The sequence below is a fragment of the Macaca nemestrina genome, chromosome 12 (genome assembly GCF_043159975.1).
Source record: "Macaca nemestrina isolate mMacNem1 chromosome 12, mMacNem.hap1, whole genome shotgun sequence".
NCBI lineage: Eukaryota > Metazoa > Chordata > Mammalia > Primates > Cercopithecidae > Macaca > Macaca nemestrina.
In genome coordinates, this window is record NC_092136.1 from 103,047,276 (window position 1) to 103,071,101 (window position 23,826).

Below are 23,826 nucleotides of genomic sequence, written 5' to 3' on the forward strand. Positions count from 1 at the left end.
GGAAATACTGTTTTTAAATAATGGTTATTGTATGTAAAGACATAGTAGAAATTCGTTAGTAATTATGTTGGTAAAATAAATTTATCTCTGCAAACCAACTGTCATGGGAGAAGACTAAAAGTCTGAGTAACAGTTGAAGTGGTTCCTGTGAAACTACCTTCACCATGGCACCCTAATCTGGCCAATCCGAATATCATATTTCCTTAGTGTTATTAATTAGTTCAGGATGGACGCATACTCAGGCTAGGCCAATGAGTGCCAGTAACACAAAATTAAACTACCAGGAAGCAATTTTATTTCCTATGGATTTGAACCAGAGAAGGTACAGAGAATGAAGCCAAAACTCAGAAGAGAGCAGTAGCAAGCAGAAAAATAGAAAAACCAGAATATGATTATATGATATGAGCCCCAAATCCATGATATGCCCTGGAATTTTCAGTTCTGTGAACCAACGAATTTCACTATTTTGCATATTTAGTTCAATTCTCTGTTACTTAAAACCGAAAGAATGTTAAAGTATATGATCCTTCAACCTATTTAAAAACGCATGAGGCCAAAAAAAATCAAAACAGAATCAGAGAAAGTCAACTACCATCTGCAAAAAGCACAGGACAGAGGAACATGTTAAATACCCAATGCAATCAGCAATATCTAGATGTCAGAAAAGTCTACAGGACAAATGACCCAAATTCTGCAACAAATTATTAGGATGAGAGGAGAGAGAAGGAAATTAAAAGAGACTTAAAGGATATGTCAGTCATTTTCAGTGTGCAGTTCTTATTTGAATTTGAGTCACACACAGTTTAAACAATATTATAACATCTATGTAGCAATTGGAGATGTTACTGCTAGCTGGATATTTGGTGAAATTCTAGAACATGTAAAACTTATTTATAGCAATGGCATATCAGTGACACTTGGGGACAGAGATGGAGTGAGTCGGGGAAGACTGACTGCAAAGAAACATAAGGGAACTTTTTGGGTGATGAACATATTCTATGTCTTGATTGAAGTAATAGTATATATACTTGTCAAAATTCATTGAATTGTACACTTAAAATGGATATTTTTATGAATATGCTTCCTAAACAAAATTTATATAAAATGTGCAAAACAAACCACAAAGTAAATGATAATGCCAAAACTATTAGAGATAGCCAAGCTTATTTCTTCAAGAAGTGAGCTGCAAAAGCTAAACAGCCCATTTTCCCAAGGAGGACCAAAGAAATGGAACAAAACCTAAAGGATGGAAAGAAAGATCTCAGAGGATGATATTAAAGGTGTGTCCTTCCAGAGAGTAGAATCAGGGCCTGATCAAATGTAGGGAATTTCATAATGCCTGTCTTGCAGGCTACCAGCATTGCTATAGACCAAAGACCACTGCACATCTCATCTCATCTTCTGTTCTTTTTTAAATAGGAATTTTTTATTGTGATAATTGTGTCCCTTCTTCACCATTATTTATTGGGCGAGAGTGGGAAATAGATTATTGCCTCTTAGTTCATAGGCCATTGGACCATAAGGAATCACTTTTGAACAAAGGAAGACCGCACTATACATGGAAATCCTGGACACTGAGCTGAATGCAGTAACTGAACAGGAGCCTACTGACACCCATAGAATACTCTGAAAAAAAAAGACAAAAGGCTGGATCTATGTGTGGTTTTCATTTAGTCTATCTACTCAAAAAATATTTAATCATCACTTCAACCAGGAGCTTTACTGGGCCTAAGAATATAAAAGGCAGACATGACTCCTGCAATCATGGAGCTGCCAGTCTGGAGGGAGAAATAGTCATGTACCACATAACGACATTTTGATCAAGATGTGCATATGCGATGATAGTCCCTTAAGATTATAATACTGTATTTTTACTGTGCCTTTTCTATGTTTAGGTACTTTGAGATACACAAATACAATTGTGTTAAAATTGCCTACAGTATTCAGTACAGTACCATGCTGTACAGGTTTGTAGCCTAGGATCTATAGGCTATACCATATAGCCTAGGCGTGTAGTAAGCGATATCATCCAGGTTTGTATAAGTACACTCTATGATGTTCACACAATGATGAAACTGCCTAACAACACATTTCTCACAATGTATTCCTGTCAATAAGCAATATATGACTCTATGTATGCTATCTGCATTTAAGAGAATTGTATGAATAGGAATTAGGGTTCATGATCTATGCTTGTCAATGATATCAAAGGGATGGCAATTTCTGGGTCATGTAGACCATTCACATCCATCTACCTCTTCATTCTCTTGTCTGGTCAGTACCTACTGCTACTGGCAAACCTCCATTCCCAAAAGTTGGCTCTTCATCACCCTAATTACTCTCATAACGGGGCATACTGATAGCCTTGCTACCTATGAGAAGTATAGAAATGCCTAGTTATGTGGCTTTAATATTTTCTGCTGCTCACCGATGCACACACAGTGCATGATTTTGCATCAAAAAAGATACCTCTAATACAGAAACAAACTATGACGAGTACTGTGGCTCTCTGTCGTGCAGTAGAATTTTTAAAATGAAGGTAATGACAAGGAAGGGAGGGATGAAGTAGTTACCTGAAGCGGAAGCCTGTGTGTTCTGGTTTCAGATCCAAAGAAGACACTCAAGTGACTTTAGGAAAGGGATATAATTTCCTTTATCTTTCATCTTATCCTGTTGTTATACAGAAGGATGTAGGAAAAAAACAACAAAAATAATACTTATGCTGAATAGGGAAGTAATTAAGCAAGAATACTGAGACCCAGTTCTATTATCTATTTGGCATCTTGGTCATATATACATCCCTTAGTTTTGGGAGTTATAAAACAAAGCCATGAAAAACATCTCTTAAAATAGTTATATCTCTGTCAAGGTATCCAAAAATAGTACTCTAAGATGTGTTAATTTATCTATTCCGTACATAGTTTAGTTTTTCTTAACACCTCTTTAAAATAGGACTTTCCCACTTGCAAGAATAACAAGCAACACAGACATTAAGTGATTTATGGGATGCCACATGTTATTGTGGTCCCGGATCTGTGCAGATGCTCTCCCTTCCATGTATTAATGTTGATTTTTAAAACAACTTTGTAGTTAAAAATTTTGTGAAATGTTTCATGCACATAAATCTACAGAAAGATAACACTAAGAGACTAGTAGAAATGAGATGTCAAGACAGGATTTTTTGTTTCGGCGTTTCAGTATAGCCTACAAGAACTTGTATTTTAGAGAGGCCCAGAAGTGCAGAACTATGAAACTCATGACACTTACCCCCTACACCCTAAAGCTTGGCTGTGACTGTGGTTCATTCTGGGATCTAGACTGAGGGAATAGTCACTACCTAGAACACTGCTTGTCATCATGACAGAGGGAAAGAACAACATGGTAAACCTCATGCTGCCTGTCGAGGATTCTGCCCTGAAGTGACACATTAATCCTGTTCAAGTCATGTGGCTACACCTGAGGTCATGAGGGCAGGAATGTACAATCCTCCTGCAGAGAAACATTAAGTAAAGGTAAATACAGCCTACTACAGTAAGAGATTGGACTGAAATTTTTTTCAAAGCGTAGGGAAAAATGAGTTCACAGTGCAGTTTTAAAGAGGCAGTAGGAAAATGCGTAAGATTGGTTTCTGCTTATACCTCAACATGGCAAATTATATTCTTCAAAGGTGGTCACAGCAATATGTCTCATCCCACATATTCTAGAAACTTACCATTTCCTATCAAAAAGTGAAGTCTAGTTGAAAAAAATAAACATTGGTTCATTCATTTTGGGAAATGTACCATACCAATGTAAGACATTAGTAATAGGGGAAACTGGGTGTGGGATATATGAGCAGTTTCTGTAGTATCATTGCAATTTTTCCACAAAATTAAAACTCTTCTAAAATAAATTATTAAAAAGTCATAGTGAATAGGGAAAAATAAAGAAAATTTGGAAAATAGTGAAGTACAGGAAGAAAGAGTAATGATTCAAAAGAGCTGCCTAGGTTGGATGCTTTTGGAAAGGTAAGAATCTAAAAACTTCTGGATGTGGGATCATAGGTAGAAAACAATGTCTTATATATAAGCTGGCCAAGGACAGAGCAATTTCAGCTTGAAACCTAACCAGGAAGACTAAGAACAAGTGTTCAGGTGGGAAACTGTATTAAACAGTACACCTGATTTACCTTCCCATATGTGAATATGTACCCCAAATGAAGAAAAGTAGTTCAGGCCAGGTGCTGTGACTCTTGCCTGTAATCCCAGTACTTTGGGAGGCCAAGGTGAGTGGATCACTTGAGGCCAGGAGTTCAAGACCAGTCTGGCCAACATGGGCAAAACCCTGTCCCTAATAAAAATACAAAAATTAGCCGGGCGTGGTGGCACATGCCTGTAATCTCAGCTATGTGGAGGCTGAGGCAGGAGAATCTCTTGAACCTGGAAGGTGGAGGTTGCAGTGAGCTAAGATCATGGCACTGCACTCCAGTCTGGGTGACAAAGCAAGACTCTGTCTTTTAAAAAAGTAGTTCATAGAACCAAAATTACTGGCAGAGGTTGTATTGTTTTGATGACTTGCTGCAGAGAACTCCCTTTTTGTTTGATGAGATGGTAGAGAAGACTAAAGTTGAATGGAGACAGCTTGCATTGGGTATGTTCTTAAGTGTAGTTTCCTAATTGTGGTATTTGCTGAACAGATGTTTATCGCACCATACACTTCCAAGACTTAACATTGCAAAGTGGCATAGTGTAAAGGGTTTGTTAAAATGAGAACCGCCATTAGACTGATGAATTTCCTTTTTAACTTTGCAACCTTGATAAACATTTAACTATGTTGTGACTCAGTTTTGTTCTTTGTAAGATAAAATAATAATACTTGCCTTATCTAGACATCACAGCATTGTGTTGTTGAAAAACATGAGAAAATAAATGTTAAATATTTTGATAACAATGTTATCAAAATTGCTAAAGGGTACAAAACCATGTATCAGTTGAGGTCTTTAGAGTACATTAAACAAAAATCAAATTCTACATTTAGCAAGAGGATTTATTTTTAAGTATTTTACAGAATCAAAGGAAGGAGTTGCAATGAAGGAGATATGTAAAAGGAGTGAGGTGTCTTGGTTTTTATCCCCACCCAAATTCTGATAATGGAGCTTTCTCATCTACATCACTCCACTTTTTGAAGACTTCATCTTTAGTTGCAGAGATATTAACCATAACCATGTTTTCAGCCATTGAAAATAGGGTCATCTACACTGGGCAGTTTGAATGGGATTCAGCAAATTCTTGGGCCATGGCTATGCATAACTTCTTTGGAAAATCCCTAGGTAACACATGAGCAGTTATAGAAGGCCACTGGTGAGGACCACTCAGCACAGAGAAGATCAGTTCACATGGTTGCAGCAGAGGCAGTTATTCTTAGAAAGGCAGTTAATGGTCTGCAAAGAGTTGGACATTTATTTGGCACCCACCTTGCTCTCGTCTCTGGCAGTGACAGTGTTGGTGTCTCTTGATGCTGATGCTGCTCCTCAATATGTGTTCCTCAGAGGCCTATTCCCTCTTCTCTAGTTTCACAACAAAGACCTCTTCCAAGTTCAAGCCCTATCCAACTTTTGAACTCTATTTCTAGCTAAGATGACTTTCAATTGTTATGGCATAGCATCTATGATCTTCCTCTTTCAGGGCCTGAACTTGTAATTTGCAAGAGCCTTCTTGTTTATAAAGAAAACATAGCTTATGAAAAATCAACAGTTTTTGGTTTAAATAGCATTTTTTAAATATTGTGGTATTTCAAGATTATGTTTTTAAAGTAAATAGTAAACCAACTGTATTTCTTTCCATTTCTGATTTACAGCTTATAATTTTCTTTTAGATAATGACACTGACTATAATGATCATGAGCAAGAATATAAAGAAAACAAAAATAGAACAAAATATAACAATTCTTTCAAGACATTATCTCTCTATAGGCTAAACAAGTAGAGATTCTTAGATAACTTCACTGAACTCTTTCACATTTCATATGCAGTTAAAGCTTCCACTGCACATCTTTCTGATGCAACCTACACTTAGGACCAGGTGCATAATTTGTGGGACCCAGAACATAATGAAAATGCAGAGCCTCTTGTTAAAAAATTATGTAGTGCTCTGTGAGAACACATCATCAAACCAACTGAAAGGCCTTTCTAAGCATGATGCCCTGTGACATCGCACAAGTTGCATGCGCTTAAAATCTGCCCTGCATACAGTTTAAAAACAAGTAAAGGCCCGATTGACCTATAGGTTCATTCAATGGAGCACCAGATTTGTAAAGCACACTGTGTCAGAGAATGATATGTGTTGATTAAGTCATTCTATCCTATTTCAGGGTACAATAAAGATTACATTTCCCTCATTGGAACCCTGGAGGTAGAGGTTGCAATGAGCTGAGATTGCACCATTGCACTCCAACCTGGGTGACAGAACAAGACTCTGACAAAAAAAATACATTTCCTATCCACCCTTGAAGTCAGGAATCGCCATATACATCTCCTGCATGTATATGCCAATATGTACATGAGACTTCACTCTTTACCTGTCAATCAACCAGATTTAAATAACCCAGGAGAGAATTCCATAGTCCTAGGGGATAGTGGAGCTATAAAATGGAAGCGGTCTAGATTCCTGAATCATCACATGGAAGACTGCCTGCCAAGTACCACATTGAATTGTCAAAAGAAGGAGAAATAAAATTCTTAGGTTAAGCCACTAAAATTTGGGAGTTGTTATAATAACGTTTGCCGTACCTTGATTGTCTATCAGGACTAGGCTATGTTATAGTAACCAAAACTAAAATATCAATATGCTATCGTAACAAAGGTTTATTTCTTGTTCATGGTAGGTTATTGATAAGACCCTACCCATCCAAGCTACTCCGGGAACTAAACTGATAAAAACACTGTCTTGATTTATACTTCCATGATTACCATGATGGTGAGAAAGAACTATGGTAAATCATATTGGCTTTTAGTATTTTTGTGTATATGTGATATATTACTTCTACATAGAATTCAAAGATCAAAGCAAGTCATAAGATCATACCTGTCTTTAAAGGGAGCAGAGAAGTGCCAAGAAAGAGGAAAGCCAGAAACATTTGTTAGATGACAGTAACAACTACCACATGGATATAGATGTTGGTGCTTAGAATGAAGATGCTGCATGCAGAAACTTAAAATACATTGTATAGAATTAGTGGTCATGCAACAGGCAGCAAAGAAACAGATTAGTAGGTTGATTATCTAGAGATTTTTAACATGCCTTGTTAAAATATTCAGTGATACTTCCCAATGAGAAGTAGAAGGGAGACCATTAACCTAGTAAGAATCTAACTCTATGGAAAATAGCTAGAGGCAGAGTGACAAAGTGTATTGGCTATAGCAAGTGATAATGTGTATTGGCCTTTCGCAAGATTTACAAGAAAAATATGAGCTCAGATGAGAACTGGTTAATCTTCTAGAAAGAATAGAAGGATACTAAGGAATCCTAGAGATCAGGGGTCTCTCAGGTTTAGAGGGGCTGACTGCTCCTAATTTCTAATAAGAGATAAGACTGAAAAAGACAAAGTTGTAAGTGGTAAAGGCACTAAAAGATCTCTCAGTTAAGAAAAGTGATAGAATCTTTGGGCAAAGCTCAGACTAAGGGTTTTAACCTTGCTATTTAAACCTTGTTTCATATAGCCTCAGGATAACCATCAAGTTGAGAGAGGAAGACATGGGTATGAGTAAGCAAAAAGATCATTCTTTGGAATCATATATAGGAAATAACTAGAATATGGAATTTAGAATATGGAACTAAGAGCAAATACATCAGAAAGCCTACTAAGTTTGGAAAAGAATTACATTGTTAAATAAACCATGTGCCTGGACCAAAAGACACTGATTTTTTGAGCCTTAAAACAACTATCAAGCTCCCAGAGTTTCCCCAGAAGGAAGCTCAAATAACTTATCTTTTTAGTTTGTAGGTTGCTGAACCATCAGGAGCTACGTTTCAACCCGATGGAAACAACTGCATCACATGGATACCTTAGAGATCCCTCTCTTTTCTCTAACAAAGGACTTCCCCAAATGTGTCCTCATGGACTTCACAGCCCCATTCCTGACAAGAACACTAGACACAAGATAGGAATAATTTCCAGTAGTTTCAGTGAATGTGTTCCTTAAAGGTGTAAAATCTCAAATTTCACATTTGATTAGATATCTTTAGGGATTAAAGGTGCCAACCAATGCTTGAAAAATGAGAATTGTAATTTGATCTCTTTTACTTTAAATTTATCCTGAGCTACCCTGCTGAGTAGGTTGACACTGCCAAATTTTTGATGTTCTATTCTCATAGCAACAAGCTGTGATGTCAGAGAGTTATTTTATCACAGAATCTATCCAAAAAGATGCCAGGCTGTGAAGCAGAAAGCTCTGATTTAATTGCATGTTATTTAACAATCATTTTATGTAAATAAAAATGGAGATAGAAAAAAAGACTCAAAATAACAATTTATGTGAACATCTTTATTATTAGTTAACATGGTGTAAAAAGCTTTCCCTTCAGCATTTACATCAGTGGGTATGTATTTCTTTTTAAATGACATTAAAGGACATTCAGGCAAGACTATTTCCTGCAAATAACAGATAAGCTAGATAATGCACACAGTAAAGAAAGCAACTTCAAACCATGTAAAAGTATAATTAGCATCCTCATAGAGGAAAAGATTAACTAGTAATGTGTTTTGAAATTGTTTATATTAAGGGCCTTAACACAGTTTTACTAGCATACTTTATTATCCTGAATGGCAAAATTAAAAGCAATATCTTTACCAGACAAGTGATTATCACATAATCTAGTGTAAGTGCAACAAATTTCATTAAGACAGCATTACATAAAGCAGCTTTACAAACCTGCAAGCCTTCTGGGCCTGGTAGACCATGTAAATTAGTGAAATGGCCTGGGTGTAAGACAATGGGGTAGGTGGGTACCATGGCTGAAGCCAAGTGCATACCCTATCTGCAGAAGTCTGGATGGGTTAGATTAGGCCAGAGCAACAAAGAAGCCAAAGAAGCTCAGTTGTTTAGGACAGCACAATTTTCTTGCTTGTTCATACTACCTGTTAAAGGTCAGCTGGAGACTCTGTTCTTTGTCATGAGCGCAGCCACTGTCTAGAACACTACTGGTTATTGTGGCAGAGTAAAAAGAAAGAGCACAGCTTCTTTGGCTTAGTGAAGCAGGATTTGTTTTTGTTAATTTGAAAAACAGTAGGCTGGGCGCGGTGGCTAATGCCTATAATCTCTTCACTTTGGGAGGCCAAGGCAGGCAGATCACTTGAGGTCAGGAGTTTAAGACCAGCCTGGCCAACATGGTGAAACTGGTGTATTCTCTACTAAAAATACAAAAAACAAAAAAGTTAGCCGAGTGTGGTGGCAGGACCATGTGATCCCAGCTACTCAGGAGGCTGAGGCAGGAGAATTGCTTGAACCCGGGAGGCGCAGGTTGCAGTGATCCAAGATCGTGCCACTGCACTCCAGCCTTGGGGACAGAGTGAGACTCTGTCTCAAAAAAAAAAAAAAAAAAAAAAAAAGAAAAGAAAGAAAAAGGAAAAAACATTAGAAAGCATGGTAGTCATTAGGGTTGCTCTCAAATATTCTATAATTCTCCTTTTGTGTACAAGGTATGGTTTCACTTACCTGCCCACTTGCAGCTAGATGTGACTGTGTAGTTTGCTTGGCCAATAAAATGTAAATGGAAGTGATGTGCAGAAACTTTGGGAGCCAGTATCTACTTTTTCACATGTTCTCTTTTCCCTCAATCCCAGTAAGATGTATTGTCAAAAAGCAATGTGACTACTTAAGAGAATTTTTATATAAGGTAATTATAATCACAGCTCAAGAACTAGAAACAGTTTTTACTAAGAAGTACTTGTATAGCATCAAAAAGCTATACTTTTAAGAATATATATATATGTGTGTGTATATATATATATATGTATTTTCATCCCAAGACTGGTATTCATTTTATTTTAAAAGATAACAGTTTTAGAATAGTCTGCTGTATTTCCTGCAATCCTTGCTATTAATATTTAAATGTATTTAAAAGTGACTTTGATATGTAATTTTTAAAACATGAAGCACTAACATTCAAATAAATGATATTTATTATCTGATAGAAAAGTTAAGATTTAAATTATTTAAATATACTGTCTGGATGTTCTTATAATGAAACACAGAAATATTATTCGCAAGAAGGAATGCTACCCCTTGATTTTGTTATCTTCTAATGACTGTTTCTGGTTCTCTTGTTAGAGGAGATAGGTGAAAATCATCCCCACATTATCACATTTCTGGGTATTCTTCCCCTCTTCAATGATAACATCATAGGACATCATTGGGGGAGGGGGTGGCAAGAGTACAGATACAAGAAATATCTTCAACTATGTGTTACAAACCAATGAAGACTAACACCCTTGCTTACATATCTCCTTCCTCTTTCCCTGTATATTTTCTCTTTTTTTTAAATTATTATTATTATACGTTAAGTTCTAGGGTACATGTGCATAACGTGCAGGTTTGTTACATATGTATACTTGTGCCATGTTGGTGTGTTGCACCAATCAACTCGTCAGCACCCATCAACTCGACATCCCTGTATATTTTCAGTGCAATTGACTGCAGGAAGAATTGGCTCCCTGCTAGACCCAGAAGTAATGGTTAGCAACTATTCACTGATTTAGAAAGTCAGAAGAAATAGAATTCCTTTTATTCCACAAAGAGTCATAAAAATGTGTAAAGGTAAATATATTTAAGTATTTGAGGTAAATATCAGATCTCAGTGTAGAGTATCATCTTCGTTTGTGGGCTGCTATAACAAAATATCTTGGACTGGGTAATTTGTAAATAATAGAAGTTTATTGCTCACAGTTATGGAGGCTGGGAAATCCAAGATGAAAGCAACAGCAGATTTGGTATCTGGTGGGAGCCTGTTCCTCCTAGGTGGTGCCTTCTATATGTCCTCATATAATGGAAGGGGTGAACAAGCTCTACTGGGCCTCCTTTATAGGGGAACTAATCTGATTCATGAGGGCTCCATCCTTAAGACCTAATCACCTTCCAAAGCCCTATCTCTTAATAATATCACACTAGGGATTAAGTTTCAACATATGAATTTGAAGGAACATTAAATGATCTGCATTACTCAGGGTTCTCCAGGGAAACAGAATCAACAGGGTAAAAATAGATATTTAAGAGGATATTTATTATGGGAATTTCCTCCCCCAATTATGGAGGCCAAGAAGTCCCATGTTATGATGTCTGCAAGTTGGAAAACCAGGAAAGTTGGTGGTGTAATTCAGCCTGAGTCTCAGGACCTTGGAACATGGTGTGCTGCTGGTGTAAATTCTGGTCAAAAGGTCCAAAAGCTAGGAGTTCTGATTTTCTAGAGCAGAAAATGGATGGCCCACCATGAGAAGACAGCAAGTTCACCCTTCCTTGCCTTTTTGTTCTATTTGAGTCCTTAAGGGATTGGATGATGCCTGTCCACATTGGTGAGGGCTATCTTCTTATTCAGTCTATTGATTCAAATGCTAATCTTTTCCTGAAACATCCTCACAAATACAACCAGAAACAATGTTTTACCAGCTATCTGGGTATCATTTACTCTACCAACTTGACTAGTATTTTTTCCCTTAAATTTACTAAATTACAAGGTATCTATTTAATAAGTAGGGCAATATTTTATAATCAACACTATATATTTAACGTATTTGCCAATGTTATCAAACATAATGGGTAAAATGGAAAAAAATCTTTATCCTATATTCACTTTCATGGTATAGATGCCAATACCTTAGAAATCATCTAGAAGGCTAGATTTCTGGAGGAACTTGAAATGTTTTCAGGGGACCTTGTGAGGTCAGAACTTTTTTCACAATAGTAGTGAAACATTATGTATCTCTGCTGCTGTGCTTGACATTTTCATTGATGGTGCAGTAGCAACGGCAGCTATGGTAGTCAGAATTGTAGGAAGGCCCCAAGGCCCGTGATCTCTGGTGTGCACACTTGGAAGAGCCCCCTAACCTTGAATGTGGAGGAAATCTGTGAATATGATGGTATATCACTCCCATGCCTAGTTTACTCATCAGTTGACTTTGAGCTAATGAGAAAGGAGATTATTCGTTGGGCCTGATCTAATCAAGTGAACCCTTAAAAGGAACTGGCTTCTTCCTGTTACAAAAGAGATTTGAAGCACAAGGGAGCTTAGATGTGTTAGGAAGTTCTCTACTGTTGGCTTTAAAGATGGAGGATAAGAATGTGGGCAATATCTAATTGCTGAGTGGCCCCAGCTGACATCCAGCAAAGACATGAGGACCTCAGTCTTACAACTGCAAGAAAATGCATTCTGCATCAACTATAAGAGGACTCTAAGCTCCAAATGAGAATGCAGCCTGGCTGACATCTTGATTTATGCCTACGAGACCCTTAGCATACAGCAGACAGCCTCCTGACTTATCAGACTTTCAGCTAATACATGGGTGTTATTTTAAGCCACTAAATTTGTAGTAGTTTGTTACACAACAATGAAACACAATGCAGTGGCTAAAACAGCTGGCAAGTTGACACAAATCAAGGGTGGGGCACCAAACTGCTTTAGTAATCATCTATTCTCCACATGCATGCATTCACTGGAAAAGATTTCAGTTTCATTTAAGAATCTCCTGGATAAAGGAGTAAAATGTATTCCTTTTATTAAATCTTAAACCTTCAGTACTAGTCATTTCAATATTTTGAACAATGAAATAATATACCATAAAACACTCTGTTGCATTGAAGTATTAATAATGGTTGTTTCAAGGAAAGTAATTTTGTGATTGTTTGAGTTATGATCTAAACTAGCTGTTCTTTTTTCATGGAAGACCAATTTTACTTGAAAGAATAACAACTAATGTTAATCAGACTTTGATATTTGGCAGAAATTTTTCTTAAAAATGAATGACATGAGCTTATCACTTCCAGGGAAACAGCTGACCTTATTTGACCTAACTGGCCAATGATAAAATTCAAGCATTCCTGCAAAAATCAGATTCTTGGATAACTTAAATTGTCTACTGTAAGTTTGACAACCTCTCCATACATGAAGACTTTTTCTTGGCCAGGTGAGGTGGCTCATTCCTGTAATCCCAGCACTTTAGGAGGCTGAGGTGGGAGGATCACTTGAGTACAGGAGTTTGAGACTACAGCGACATATGATCAAGCCACTGCACTCCAGCTTGCGTGACAGAGAAAGACCCTGTCTCTAAAAAGACTTTTCCTTATGAGATCAGTGGTGTATTAATAAATGTGATTTTTAAAAATATTGTATAAGGAAATGTATCAATATTTGGAAGATCTTCATAGCTTAGTGAACCAATATTTTCTAAATGACCAATGTATGATGTTATGAAATTATGTGAGAGTAAAAGATACATTCAAATTGCTAGAAAACCAGTGGATTTTAATGTAACTGAGTATGAAATATTCATTGATATGGTCCCAAATTCTAACTTCTAACTGTTCTTTAAGAAACTACTACTTGTGGAGTGTTAGTTTACTATAAAAGAATATTCACAAGTATCTCTTAAAATATTCTTCATTTTTTAGCTTCTCAATTTTTAAACTACCTATCTGTGTGAGGCTGGATATTCTTTATATACTTCAATCCAAACAATGTATTGCAAGAGATGGAATACAGAAGCATATAGAGGATCCAGTTGTCTTCTGCTGAGGCAGGCAGGAAAGGGACTTAACAAAAATGTAAACCAATGCCATTCTTCTCGTTGATTTTTTTCACCTTTTAGAAACATAATTATTTTCATAAATATATGTTATTTATTTTAACAAGAATGGTCTTATGATTATTTTAAAATAGATAAGTTAATACATATTTCAAAAATTTCTCAGTTTTAATTTTGATTACAGTAAATGTTGATAGAAATAACCTACAGAAACAAAATTCTTTGGAGCCTTCAGTAACTTTTTTTTTTTTTTTTTGATACAGAGTCCAACTCCAAGTTGGAGTGCAGTGGCACGATCTAGGCTCACTGCAACTTCTGCTTCCCGGGTTCAAGCTATTCTTCTGCCTCAGCCTCCCAAGTAGCTGGAATTATAGGCATGCACCACTGTGCCCAGCTAATTTTTGTATTTTTAGTAGAGACGGGGTTTCACCATATTGGCCATGCTGGTCTCGAACTCTAGACCTCGTGATCTGCCTGCCTCAGCTTCCCAAAGTGCTGGGATTACAGGCGTGAGCCACTCTGCCTATCAGTAATATTTTAAGTATAAAAATAATTTTTTAAAGTATAAAGTATAAAAAGGTCACCAAAAAGCTTGGGAAATGGGATATAGGACAAAATTAGGAAACCTTGGCTCAGAAAGTTTTGGGCCTTCCCTTCCTGTTTTTATGCCACCTGCCTGCCAACTGCTAAACCAATGCCCCACATTAAAAAAAAAATATCGTTACTACAATATGGATATCAATTACTCTTTTGGTTAGAGTAGCCTAAATTGCCATAAAAATAGCCTCACACAGTTTAATGTATAATGCCTCAAACACAACAAAGTTTATTTCTTGCTTATTTAACAACTGCAGACATTATTCCACACTGTGATTCAGGGTCCTAGGGTCCCAGTCTTTGAAAGTTTTGCCATCCCTGTTGCTTTGTTGTTATCTGCATCCAGCTGGCAAAAGGTAAAGGTACTCTCACTTCTTTAAAACTTTGCCCTGAAGACACACACATTACTTCTTCTCACATTATATTGGTGAGAATTAGTCACACGGGCACACCTGGATGGTAGCTATGGAAGGGAAAAATAGATTTTGGTGGATATCTGGCTATCACTGTGATACGGTATATAGAGATTGGCTCAGAATTGGATTTTGGTATGAATCTTTGTTCTACCACTTACCATCTCTGTGGTTTTGTGTAAGTTATTTAATCTGTGAGGTTCTTTCTTCTTTATTGTATGCTTGATACAATAAATAAAGTCCATATCTGTCTTTTCTTCCCACTCTATTCTTCATTTTTCGTATATAGTAGTGAAAAGGAAACACAAAACCTCTTTTTCATGGGGTTTACATGTCAACGGGAGCTTCCGTGTTTGAGATCGTTGTTAAACTTGAATTTCATAGTTTGTGGAAGCCTGAAGTTTCCTCAAGAGTTCTAAAAATTCTTAGGAGGATGACATACTCATGATCTCATCTGCTTTCTAGACTCTTCTTCTTACATGTGTTGCCTTTTTATTCACCATATTGTTATGGAAGCTTGATTCAGCCATTTCATACATTTCCACTGAAACAACTCACCAGACCGAGTGCTTGTGGGTAATGGAGACTTTCCTGAAGACCTTGGTAAGAGTGATAATGCCCATTGCAGAGCAAGAAACTCTGTAACCATTGTGGTCACTTTGGCTTTCAAAATCTTTTTATTAGCTACACAGTCATCTTGGGTTCCTGTTAGGATTTTTTTCCCCACCCAGTGGTCAGCATTCCATATCACTGTTTGGATGTTTTCCCATCCAGTGGCCAGACTCCTATCTCCCACCGTTTGGATATTTCATGAGAATTTACATTCATTTCCTTTTATAATTTAGAGCAGTTCAGCTTTTTTTAAGTTCCCACTCCAAAATCTTAAGTTGCTCAGCAGATGAAAGGACTCTCCTTCTAATTCTCAAACAATATAGTTTTAAGGGGAGGTTATGATTATTAAGTGCAAACAAAAAATCTGTATATGTTTATGTACCCTAGGATCTTAGGCCAAACCAGTGCTGAGGTGATGAATGACTACAGCAAACACTTCCTGAGGGCAGGAACTGTGTCCCCAGGGCCTAGTTCGGTACTTGGCAAATTGTGTTAGACTGGTGCAAAAGTAATTACAGTTCTTGCCAAAAAACCGCAATTACTTTTGCACCAACCTAATAGCATGTAGTAAATATTTTTAGAAGAGAATTACTGAATTGAGAGTGTTTGACGAATGTTCAGATGAATGACCAGCAATTTAATAGTTTATATTTATGCCATGGGGTAGAAAATGACAAAGACTGTTTTCATGCCCGTATTTTCACAGAATTTAGTTGCGGTTGTTATGTTATAAAATAAAAGTATCATTGTACATTTTAGCTATTTTACAAATATGGTTGTGTTCGGGTAATGATTGCAATGAAAAAATCGCTGGTTAAATTTTTCTAAAATTAATAATAGGAGAAAAAACAATGTTGGGAAATGCAGCAGCACAGAAAGGAACACAGGGCAATTGAGAAAGTAAATTAACATTGTATTGAATTCATATTCTTTATAAGCCTCTCTAAAAAGCGATTTTTAAATACTGATCTCTTACAATCCGCACTACACTCCTGGTTGTGAGAAAGTATTTACCCCTCTTACAGATGTGTACCTTGACGCTGGCAGTGTGGTTTGCTACCAGGTGCACGTGGAGACGGAGTACTGGAATCCAGCTCTCCTAAATGTAGATCACCCTGCTGTACTTGAAGGCTAGATGTCTCTCTTCTGGTTATGCGTGATAAGAAATCAGTAAGAAGAAGAAAAGACATATTTGAGAGCCAACACAAACTTGTCCGAACCCTTTACAATCGATGACCGCAGGGAGCCGCTGAGGAGCTCCGAGGCGGTCGATCGCCTCCGCGAGCTTTGCGTGCGCGTGCCCCGGGAAGGCAACGTCCACCGCGCGCCGCCAGCTACGCCGCCGTAGCGCTCCGTCGCCATAGCGACTACCCTTGGCAACAGCGAAGCTCTGCGGTCCCGTGGTCGGGCTAGGGGTTTGAGCCAAGCTCCTCTCTTCCCTTCACTTCCCTCCGGACTGGTTTCTTCTTCCTTCCCCCTACCGCCAACTTCCCTCCACCCCTTCCAATCATGGCGAACGGGACTGCGGACGTTCGGAAGCTCTTCATCTTCACTACTACCCAGAATTACTTCGGGCTGATGTCTGAACTCTGGGATCAGCCACTGTTGTGCAACTGTCTTGAAATCAACAACTTCTTGGATGACGGTAACCAGATGCTCCTCAGGGTGCAGCGATCCGACGCCGGAATCTCCTTTTCCAACACGGTACGGTTCCTTGCACTCCTGCCTGACCCCTGACCGCTCTTCAAGTCCCCAGGCCCAGCCAGAGGGATGTCGGGTCACACTCTAGCTTTACCAACCGGATCCTTTTCAGGAACGCAAGGCTGTCTCCACTTCTCCTGCATTATTGGCTTAGCTGCTTTGGCCTCGTGCTTAAGCATATAGTTTCCAAGCTTTGCATCCTACCTGACCAAAGCAGGTTTCCCTTCCACACATCTGAATAGAAGCAATTAGATTGTATTTTATTTTAAATTTTTATACGGAGTCTTACTCTGTCGCTTAGGCTGGAGTGTAGTGGCGCGATCTCTGCTCACTGCATCCTCCGCCTCCTGGGTTCAAGCGATTCTTGTGCCTCAGCCTCCCAAGTAGCAGGCGCGCGCCACCACGCCTGGCTAATTTTTGTGTTTTCAGTAGAGACGGGGGTTTCACCACGTTGGCCAGGCTGGTCTCCATTTCCTGACCTCAAGTGATCCGCCCTCCTCGGCCTCCCAAAGTGCTGGGATTACAAGCAGGAGCCACCGCGCCCGGCCTATATTCTACTTTTGAAGAAAGACTACAGATACGTTATAACTAAAAGGAAAACATTTACTTAGTTATTTTTATTTTATCTCTCTCCCCCTTTTGAGGTTTTTTTTGAGGCAAGTTCTAGTCTATCTTTTTTGGGTCAGGCTCTGCTTTTAACATTGCCCAAGGGAAAGATTAGTTAGGAATTTAAATTTTTGCGAAATGATATATTTCAAAATAAAGTTTGAATTTTTTTATTGGTGTACAACATGTGATATACTGATTTATTAATTACATTTATTAAAAACCCCCTCCACTGGCAGGATTGCTTAAAAAATGGGTTGCATTTGCAATCAGGGCTTATATATATAAACCTAAAAGAAAAACACAGGAGAAAATTGCCTGGCACAATAAAGGGGACTCAGTAAATACATTTAAGTTAATAAAACAAAGACATATTTTCAACCTCTTCCTCTTGCGTTCACCCTTATCCCTAGGTCTAGCAGAGTTTTCGACACTCAGCAAAAACATTCGGTGCCCTTTTTTTTTTTTTTTTTTTTTAAGATGAAGTTTCACTCTTATTGCCCAGACTGGAGTGCAATGGTGCAATCTCGGCTCACTGCAACCTCTGCCTCCCGGGTTCAAGCGATTCTCCTGCCTCAGCCTCCCAAGTAGCTGGGATTACAGGGCATGCACCACCACACCCGGCTAATTTTTTGTATTTAGTAGAAACTGGGTTTCACCATGTAGGTCAGGCTGGTCTTGAACTCCTGACCTCAGGTGATCCACCCACCTTGGCCTCCCAAAGTGCTGGGATTACAGGCGTGTGCCACCGCGCCTGGCTTCAGGGCATTTTTATACGATGATTGAATCATTCAGCCCATTCACTATCTTTATTCTTAGGTTTAATTCGATTATATTTAATAAACATTTACTTTGAACTCAATACATGCAAGGCACTTTGCTAGGCTTGATGAGTTTACAAAGATATAAAAAGGATGGATAATCATAGCTAACATTTATTTTCACTTTAGACTCTGTCAAGCACTGTTCTAAGTACTTTATATGTATTGGTTCATTTAATATCCATAACAACACTGTAAGATAGGAACTATTCTTATTCTTATTTTATGGCTGAGGAAAGTAAGGGACAAAAGTTACAATCTAAATGTTAACTTTTCTTTTGCTCCAATAGGTAGTGTAATTCAGGGTAGAGCCCCCTGCTTTCTGCCTTTGCCAGACTCACTCTAGTGGCTTAGGATGACATATACTCAGCAAATGATAAAATCAGGACACACTCTTATAAATGCCACTGAAAGTTCAGATAGAATGCAGTAGGAAAGATGGAAAGGGGTTTGGATTTGTGAAACTGTATCTTAGCTTGGGTATTTGAAAGTTGAAGTTAGAACTTTTTTTTTTTTTAAGTTAAAGCTATTACTAGTACAGCCCAACGATGTATCTGTTATTTTTAGTTGTACACATCGCTACAGGTGTTTAGTCATATTTGAAAATATTTTGTTATGTCTTCAGTTGTACTTTAGATGCCTGATAGTTAGCATGGTTCAATAAGTTAATAAGTCAGCAAATATTTATTGACTACCTACTAGTACTGGGGACAAAACCATGAACACAGAGTCCGTATCTTAAAGGAGTAACATTGGAATGGACAAAGGTAGGCTAAACACATGCTACAGATATATGTAACATCATTTTGGGTATTGATAAGTGCCGTTAAGATAAAAATAATGTTATAGTAGTGATGGGGTGGGGTGGGGAACTACAGATATATATAGGGTGGGAGATAATACGTCTCTGGATTAGTTATCTTTGAAGTGAGATTTGAATGATGAGTTGCAGGCAGACATAATCTGGGGGAAGAGTGTTCTAAGCTAAAGAAACTGTAAGTAGCAAGGCCCTGAGCTGGGTTTTAACTTAGTTTCGAGGGGCAAGAAAAAAAAATCCAGAGTGGTGGCTGAAGTTTATGGTATGAAGGAACATTGTGGTAGATGAGAATGGAGAATAAGGCATAGGCTGATCATTTCGGACCTTGTACACCATTTAAATTGAAATAGGGAGTTATTGGTAATCTTAAGCAAGAGAGAGCTTGATCTGGTTTATGCTTTAGGACAGAGGTTCGCAAACTTTTTCTGTAATGGGTCAGATAATATTGCAGGCAACAAGGGCTCCATTGCAGCTACAACTTGGCCTTTGAGTGTGAAAGCAGACATGTAATCAACTTTGTAATAATACATGTAATTGAATGGGAATGGCTGTGTTCTAACAAAACTTTATGGACACCGACGTGGATTTTCATATACTTTCCGTGTGTCATGAAATATTATAAGCGTTTGAGCAGTAACAGAAAGTTTCAGCTCCTTTCCAGCAGTCAAAAATGTAATTTTTTTGGATAGAAAAAAGTGGCGTGAGACCCATAGCTGTTCTTCATACACAGCAGTGACCTTGTTTGAAAGCTTTTTAATTCGTAGACTTCTTTTCCTGCAGAAAGAAATGAGAATAACTGAAAATGTGTGTAAAATGCAAAAACTTCCTTTGACTAGTATACTTCTCAGCTAATGAACTAATTACTGTGAACTGACCTATTTTAAACAAGGTTGCTGTAATGAATTCCAATTGAGTTCACCTGGTTCTGATTTAAAATAATCTAGCTATATGACAATTTAACAAAAAAGTTTTATGCTCTTAATTCTTTAAGGAAAAATTTTCAGTTAAGATAAAGTTAATTTTAGGAGATAGACAACTTAAATTCATTTTGGTAGTTTTGAGTGCCTGTATACTTTTAAAAGCACCTTTTAAAATGCTTTTTCTAGGTAAGGGGGTAATTAACATTTTGTTATAGACTTTCTGGGTTACTAGAGAAGTACACTATTCATTGTGTACCTGGAGCATACAGCTTTCATCTGTACTATTACTGATTCTGGCTGGAATGGAATCTGGCTGGAATGGAATCTTGCTGGAATGGAATCTGACTGGAATGGAATAGTTAGCTGTCAATAATGTATATATTGTTTTATGTTTATAAATAATTTATGATCGAACGTAAGTGGGAATAGGTTTTTAAACTGAAGTATTCTTAAGGAGAGAAGAGATAAATTGGTTTTAATGTATTTATTTTTAAAGTAACTATTTTTTTCCAAGAGGTATAATTATAGTGATACAACTTTGTATACATTTTTTTCAAATATTAAATTTTATGCCAATAACATTAAAAATCATTTGTCACTTTAGATTGAGTTTGGTGACACCAAAGATAAAGTGCTGGTGTTTTTCAAGCTGCGACCTGAAGTAATTACTGATGAGAATCTACATGATAACATTCTTGTTTCATCTATGTTAGAGTCCCCTATTAGTTCTCTTTACCAAGCAGTACGGCAAGTATTCGCACCAATGTTGTTAAAGGTGAGAAAAGTAGCTGTCATTTTTTTTTTAACTGAAGTATTTGGAGAAATGTTTTCATATAAACATAAATATCTATTTTTACTGTTAATGTTATTAGTGTTTCAATTTTAATTAAAATTTCCTAACTTTTTTTAAACTTAAATTTTAATGTAAGTTGTGGTAAAAAATAGAGAAATTGGAGAAAGGTATAAAATGCAATCCACATCAACTCTTAACATTTCTACATTAGATGCTTTTCATAGTTTTAACTGTTGAGAGGACTTTTTATTCTTCTTATGAAGTGGAGGTAGTGGCAGGCTTTAAGAAAAATGGGTTTTTGGACAGTGTTTTGGGAAGCCAATTTGATTAGCAAAATTTTGATCAATCTTGGTTGCTCTTGTCTGTTTTTATTTAGGATCAGGAATGGAGCAGAAATTTTGATCCCAAACTTCAGAATCTTTTGAGTGAACTAGAAGCTGGGTTGGGTATAGTTCTACGAAGATCAGACACTAACTTAACAAAATTGAAATTTAAGGAAGATGACACACGAGGTATTCACCATAGCTTAATAAAAGAAAGTACAAAATGATTGTCTCATTAGTACATTAGTAAATGAACATATTTCTTTATAGATTTCTTCAAATACTTTTGGAATTTCTCTAAGCATTGGTTTAAAAAAAAAAGAGTAGATTTATGTGGATGTGGAGAAGAGGAAAATATAATTGTTAATAATGTGCAATCTAGCTTGAGCCTCCAGAGTAGCTAGAATTACACGTGCATACCACTATCCACTGGCTAATTTTATTTTAGTTCTTGTAGAGATGGGGTCTTGGTCTGTTGCCCAGGCTGGTGTCAAACTGCTGGCCTCAAGGGATCCTCACTACTAGGCCTCCCAAAGTGCCAAGGCAGTAGTTATGTTCTATAAAGTCACTGTAAACACTGAGTTAGTGAATATTGAACCTTTGTTTCTAGGAGCAGTACAGGGTGAGATTCCTTTGAGCCCCTGGTCACAACATCTCATCAACTGATCAATACATAACCTTATTTTTTTTTTTTTCTCTTTAAAGACACTTTAATTCATATATATTGTTGATTCATTAACATTGACTTCATGGCTAACAGCACTGTAACTCACGCCTGAATGAAGCTTAACTAACATATATTTTTTCTGTAAGGCACATTACAACCTTCTTGTGATTTGGAACACTAGACAGCAATTTAGCACTTTTTTTGGGGGCCATTTTAAACTGAATCACTAACAAAAAGAACACAGATCTGAAAAATATGGCACTAAGTAGACTGCAGGAAGGACACTTGTTTATAGTATGAAATAGGAAACAATAAGGAAGTGTCACCTGTTTGACCTCAGCTAGGAGCATATGTGTTAGATGACTCAAATATTTTGCTGCTGTGCTGTTTTGTATTCATTTTTTTTTCTCTGATATTCTATACCATTTTTTTTCCCCCTCTTGACTTTTACAGGTATCCTTACACCAAGTGATGAATTCCAGTTTTGGATAGAACAAGCTCACCGTGGAAATAAACAGATTAGTAAAGAAAGAGCCAATTATTTTAAAGAATTATTTGAAACAATTGCAAGAGTATGTGATTCATACATGGTTATATATTGGGCTTCTTATAAAAGTACTTTAGGATTCAATTTTTACAGCCTCTCCTCTGTTTTAAAATCTACTTGATGATTGTGAACAAAATAGATTATATGTAGAAAAGTTTAAGTTGTATATGTAAAATGAATTGAGAAATCCAAAACTTAGTTAAATTCTAATCTCTATAAAATCTTTTTCTCAATAACGAAATTATGCCTGGGTATGGTAGCTCCCACCTGTAATCCCAGCACTTTGGGAAGCTGAGGTGGGTGGATCACTTGAGGTCAGGAGTTCGAGACCAGCCTGGCCAACACAGTGAAATCCCGTCTCTACTAAAAATACAAAAATTAGCCGGGAGTGGTGGTGAGCGCCTGTAATCCCAGCTACTCGGGAGGCTGAGGCAGGATAATCGCCTGAACCTGGGAGGTAGAGGTTGCAGTGAGCGGAGATTGTGCCATTGCTCTCCAGCCTGGAGGACAGTGTGAGACTCCATCTCAAAAAAACCCAAAAAGCAAAAAAACCCCAAAATTACTTTTCTGCAGGTACATGGTGAAAAACAAATATAACGGGTTTATCCATGTACAGGTAACATGTTCTTTTGAATGGGTGTTCACTTTGTTCAAATTAGCATTTTGAAGTAATCTGAAATATAAAAAAATCTTAGTTTTATGCTTATTTAATTGATTATTCCTTTATGTGTCTACATTGAAATTGAGTAACCATTTTAAGTATGAACATAAAAAGTCTATTCTTATCAAAACAAATATATATTAATTTCCTCTCCTTTCCACTGTTATTTCAATAATATTTTAATAGAGTGTTTTAAATGGTTTTAAGCTTTTTTGGGTAACAGTGATGAAAATAGCATGATAAATCTTGACTGTGGTTGTGTGATTAAACATAATATTGTGAATTAATAATGAATGAATAAAGACATGTGAACTACAGTGGGTAGTGCATATGTGGAGTTGAGATCACCTTTATTGGGTAACTTTTAAAAAATCAAAATTTAAAGAAAATTAGGCCAATTATGTACATGAATGAGTAGACTTTTTATAATTTTTATATTTTGTCTTTTCATGACATTTATGTTTGGGGGGAATTATAGGGTATTTGCATATAGAAGTAGTTATCAGCTGTTAGAAAAAGGAGGAGAAAATAATATGGCAAATGTTAGACTTGTGGCAGTTGAAAAGGCCTGGGAACAT

At 37.1% G+C, this 23,826-nt stretch overlaps 1 protein-coding gene across 4 annotated transcripts in view; it reads left to right on the forward strand.

Annotated features, from left to right (window-relative positions):
- Positions 1 to 16,751: 16,751 nt before the first annotated feature.
- The window catches only part of LOC105493700 (dynein cytoplasmic 2 heavy chain 1), a 361,100-nt gene continuing 354,025 nt past the window's right edge, over positions 16,752 to 23,826 (forward strand). For 2 of the 4 annotated variants that reach the window (XM_011761557.3, XM_011761558.3), the window contains exons 1-4: positions 16,752 to 17,096; positions 20,862 to 21,032; positions 21,427 to 21,562; positions 22,494 to 22,612. In XM_011761557.3, coding sequence (XP_011759859.2) covers positions 16,902 to 17,096; positions 20,862 to 21,032; positions 21,427 to 21,562; positions 22,494 to 22,612 — 621 coding nt within the window. In that variant the 5' untranslated portion in view covers positions 16,752 to 16,901. The remainder of the gene's footprint in view (positions 17,097 to 20,861; positions 21,033 to 21,426; positions 21,563 to 22,493; positions 22,613 to 23,826) is intronic. The other 2 variants (XR_011611022.1, XM_071075514.1) reach the window with 1 other exon arrangement.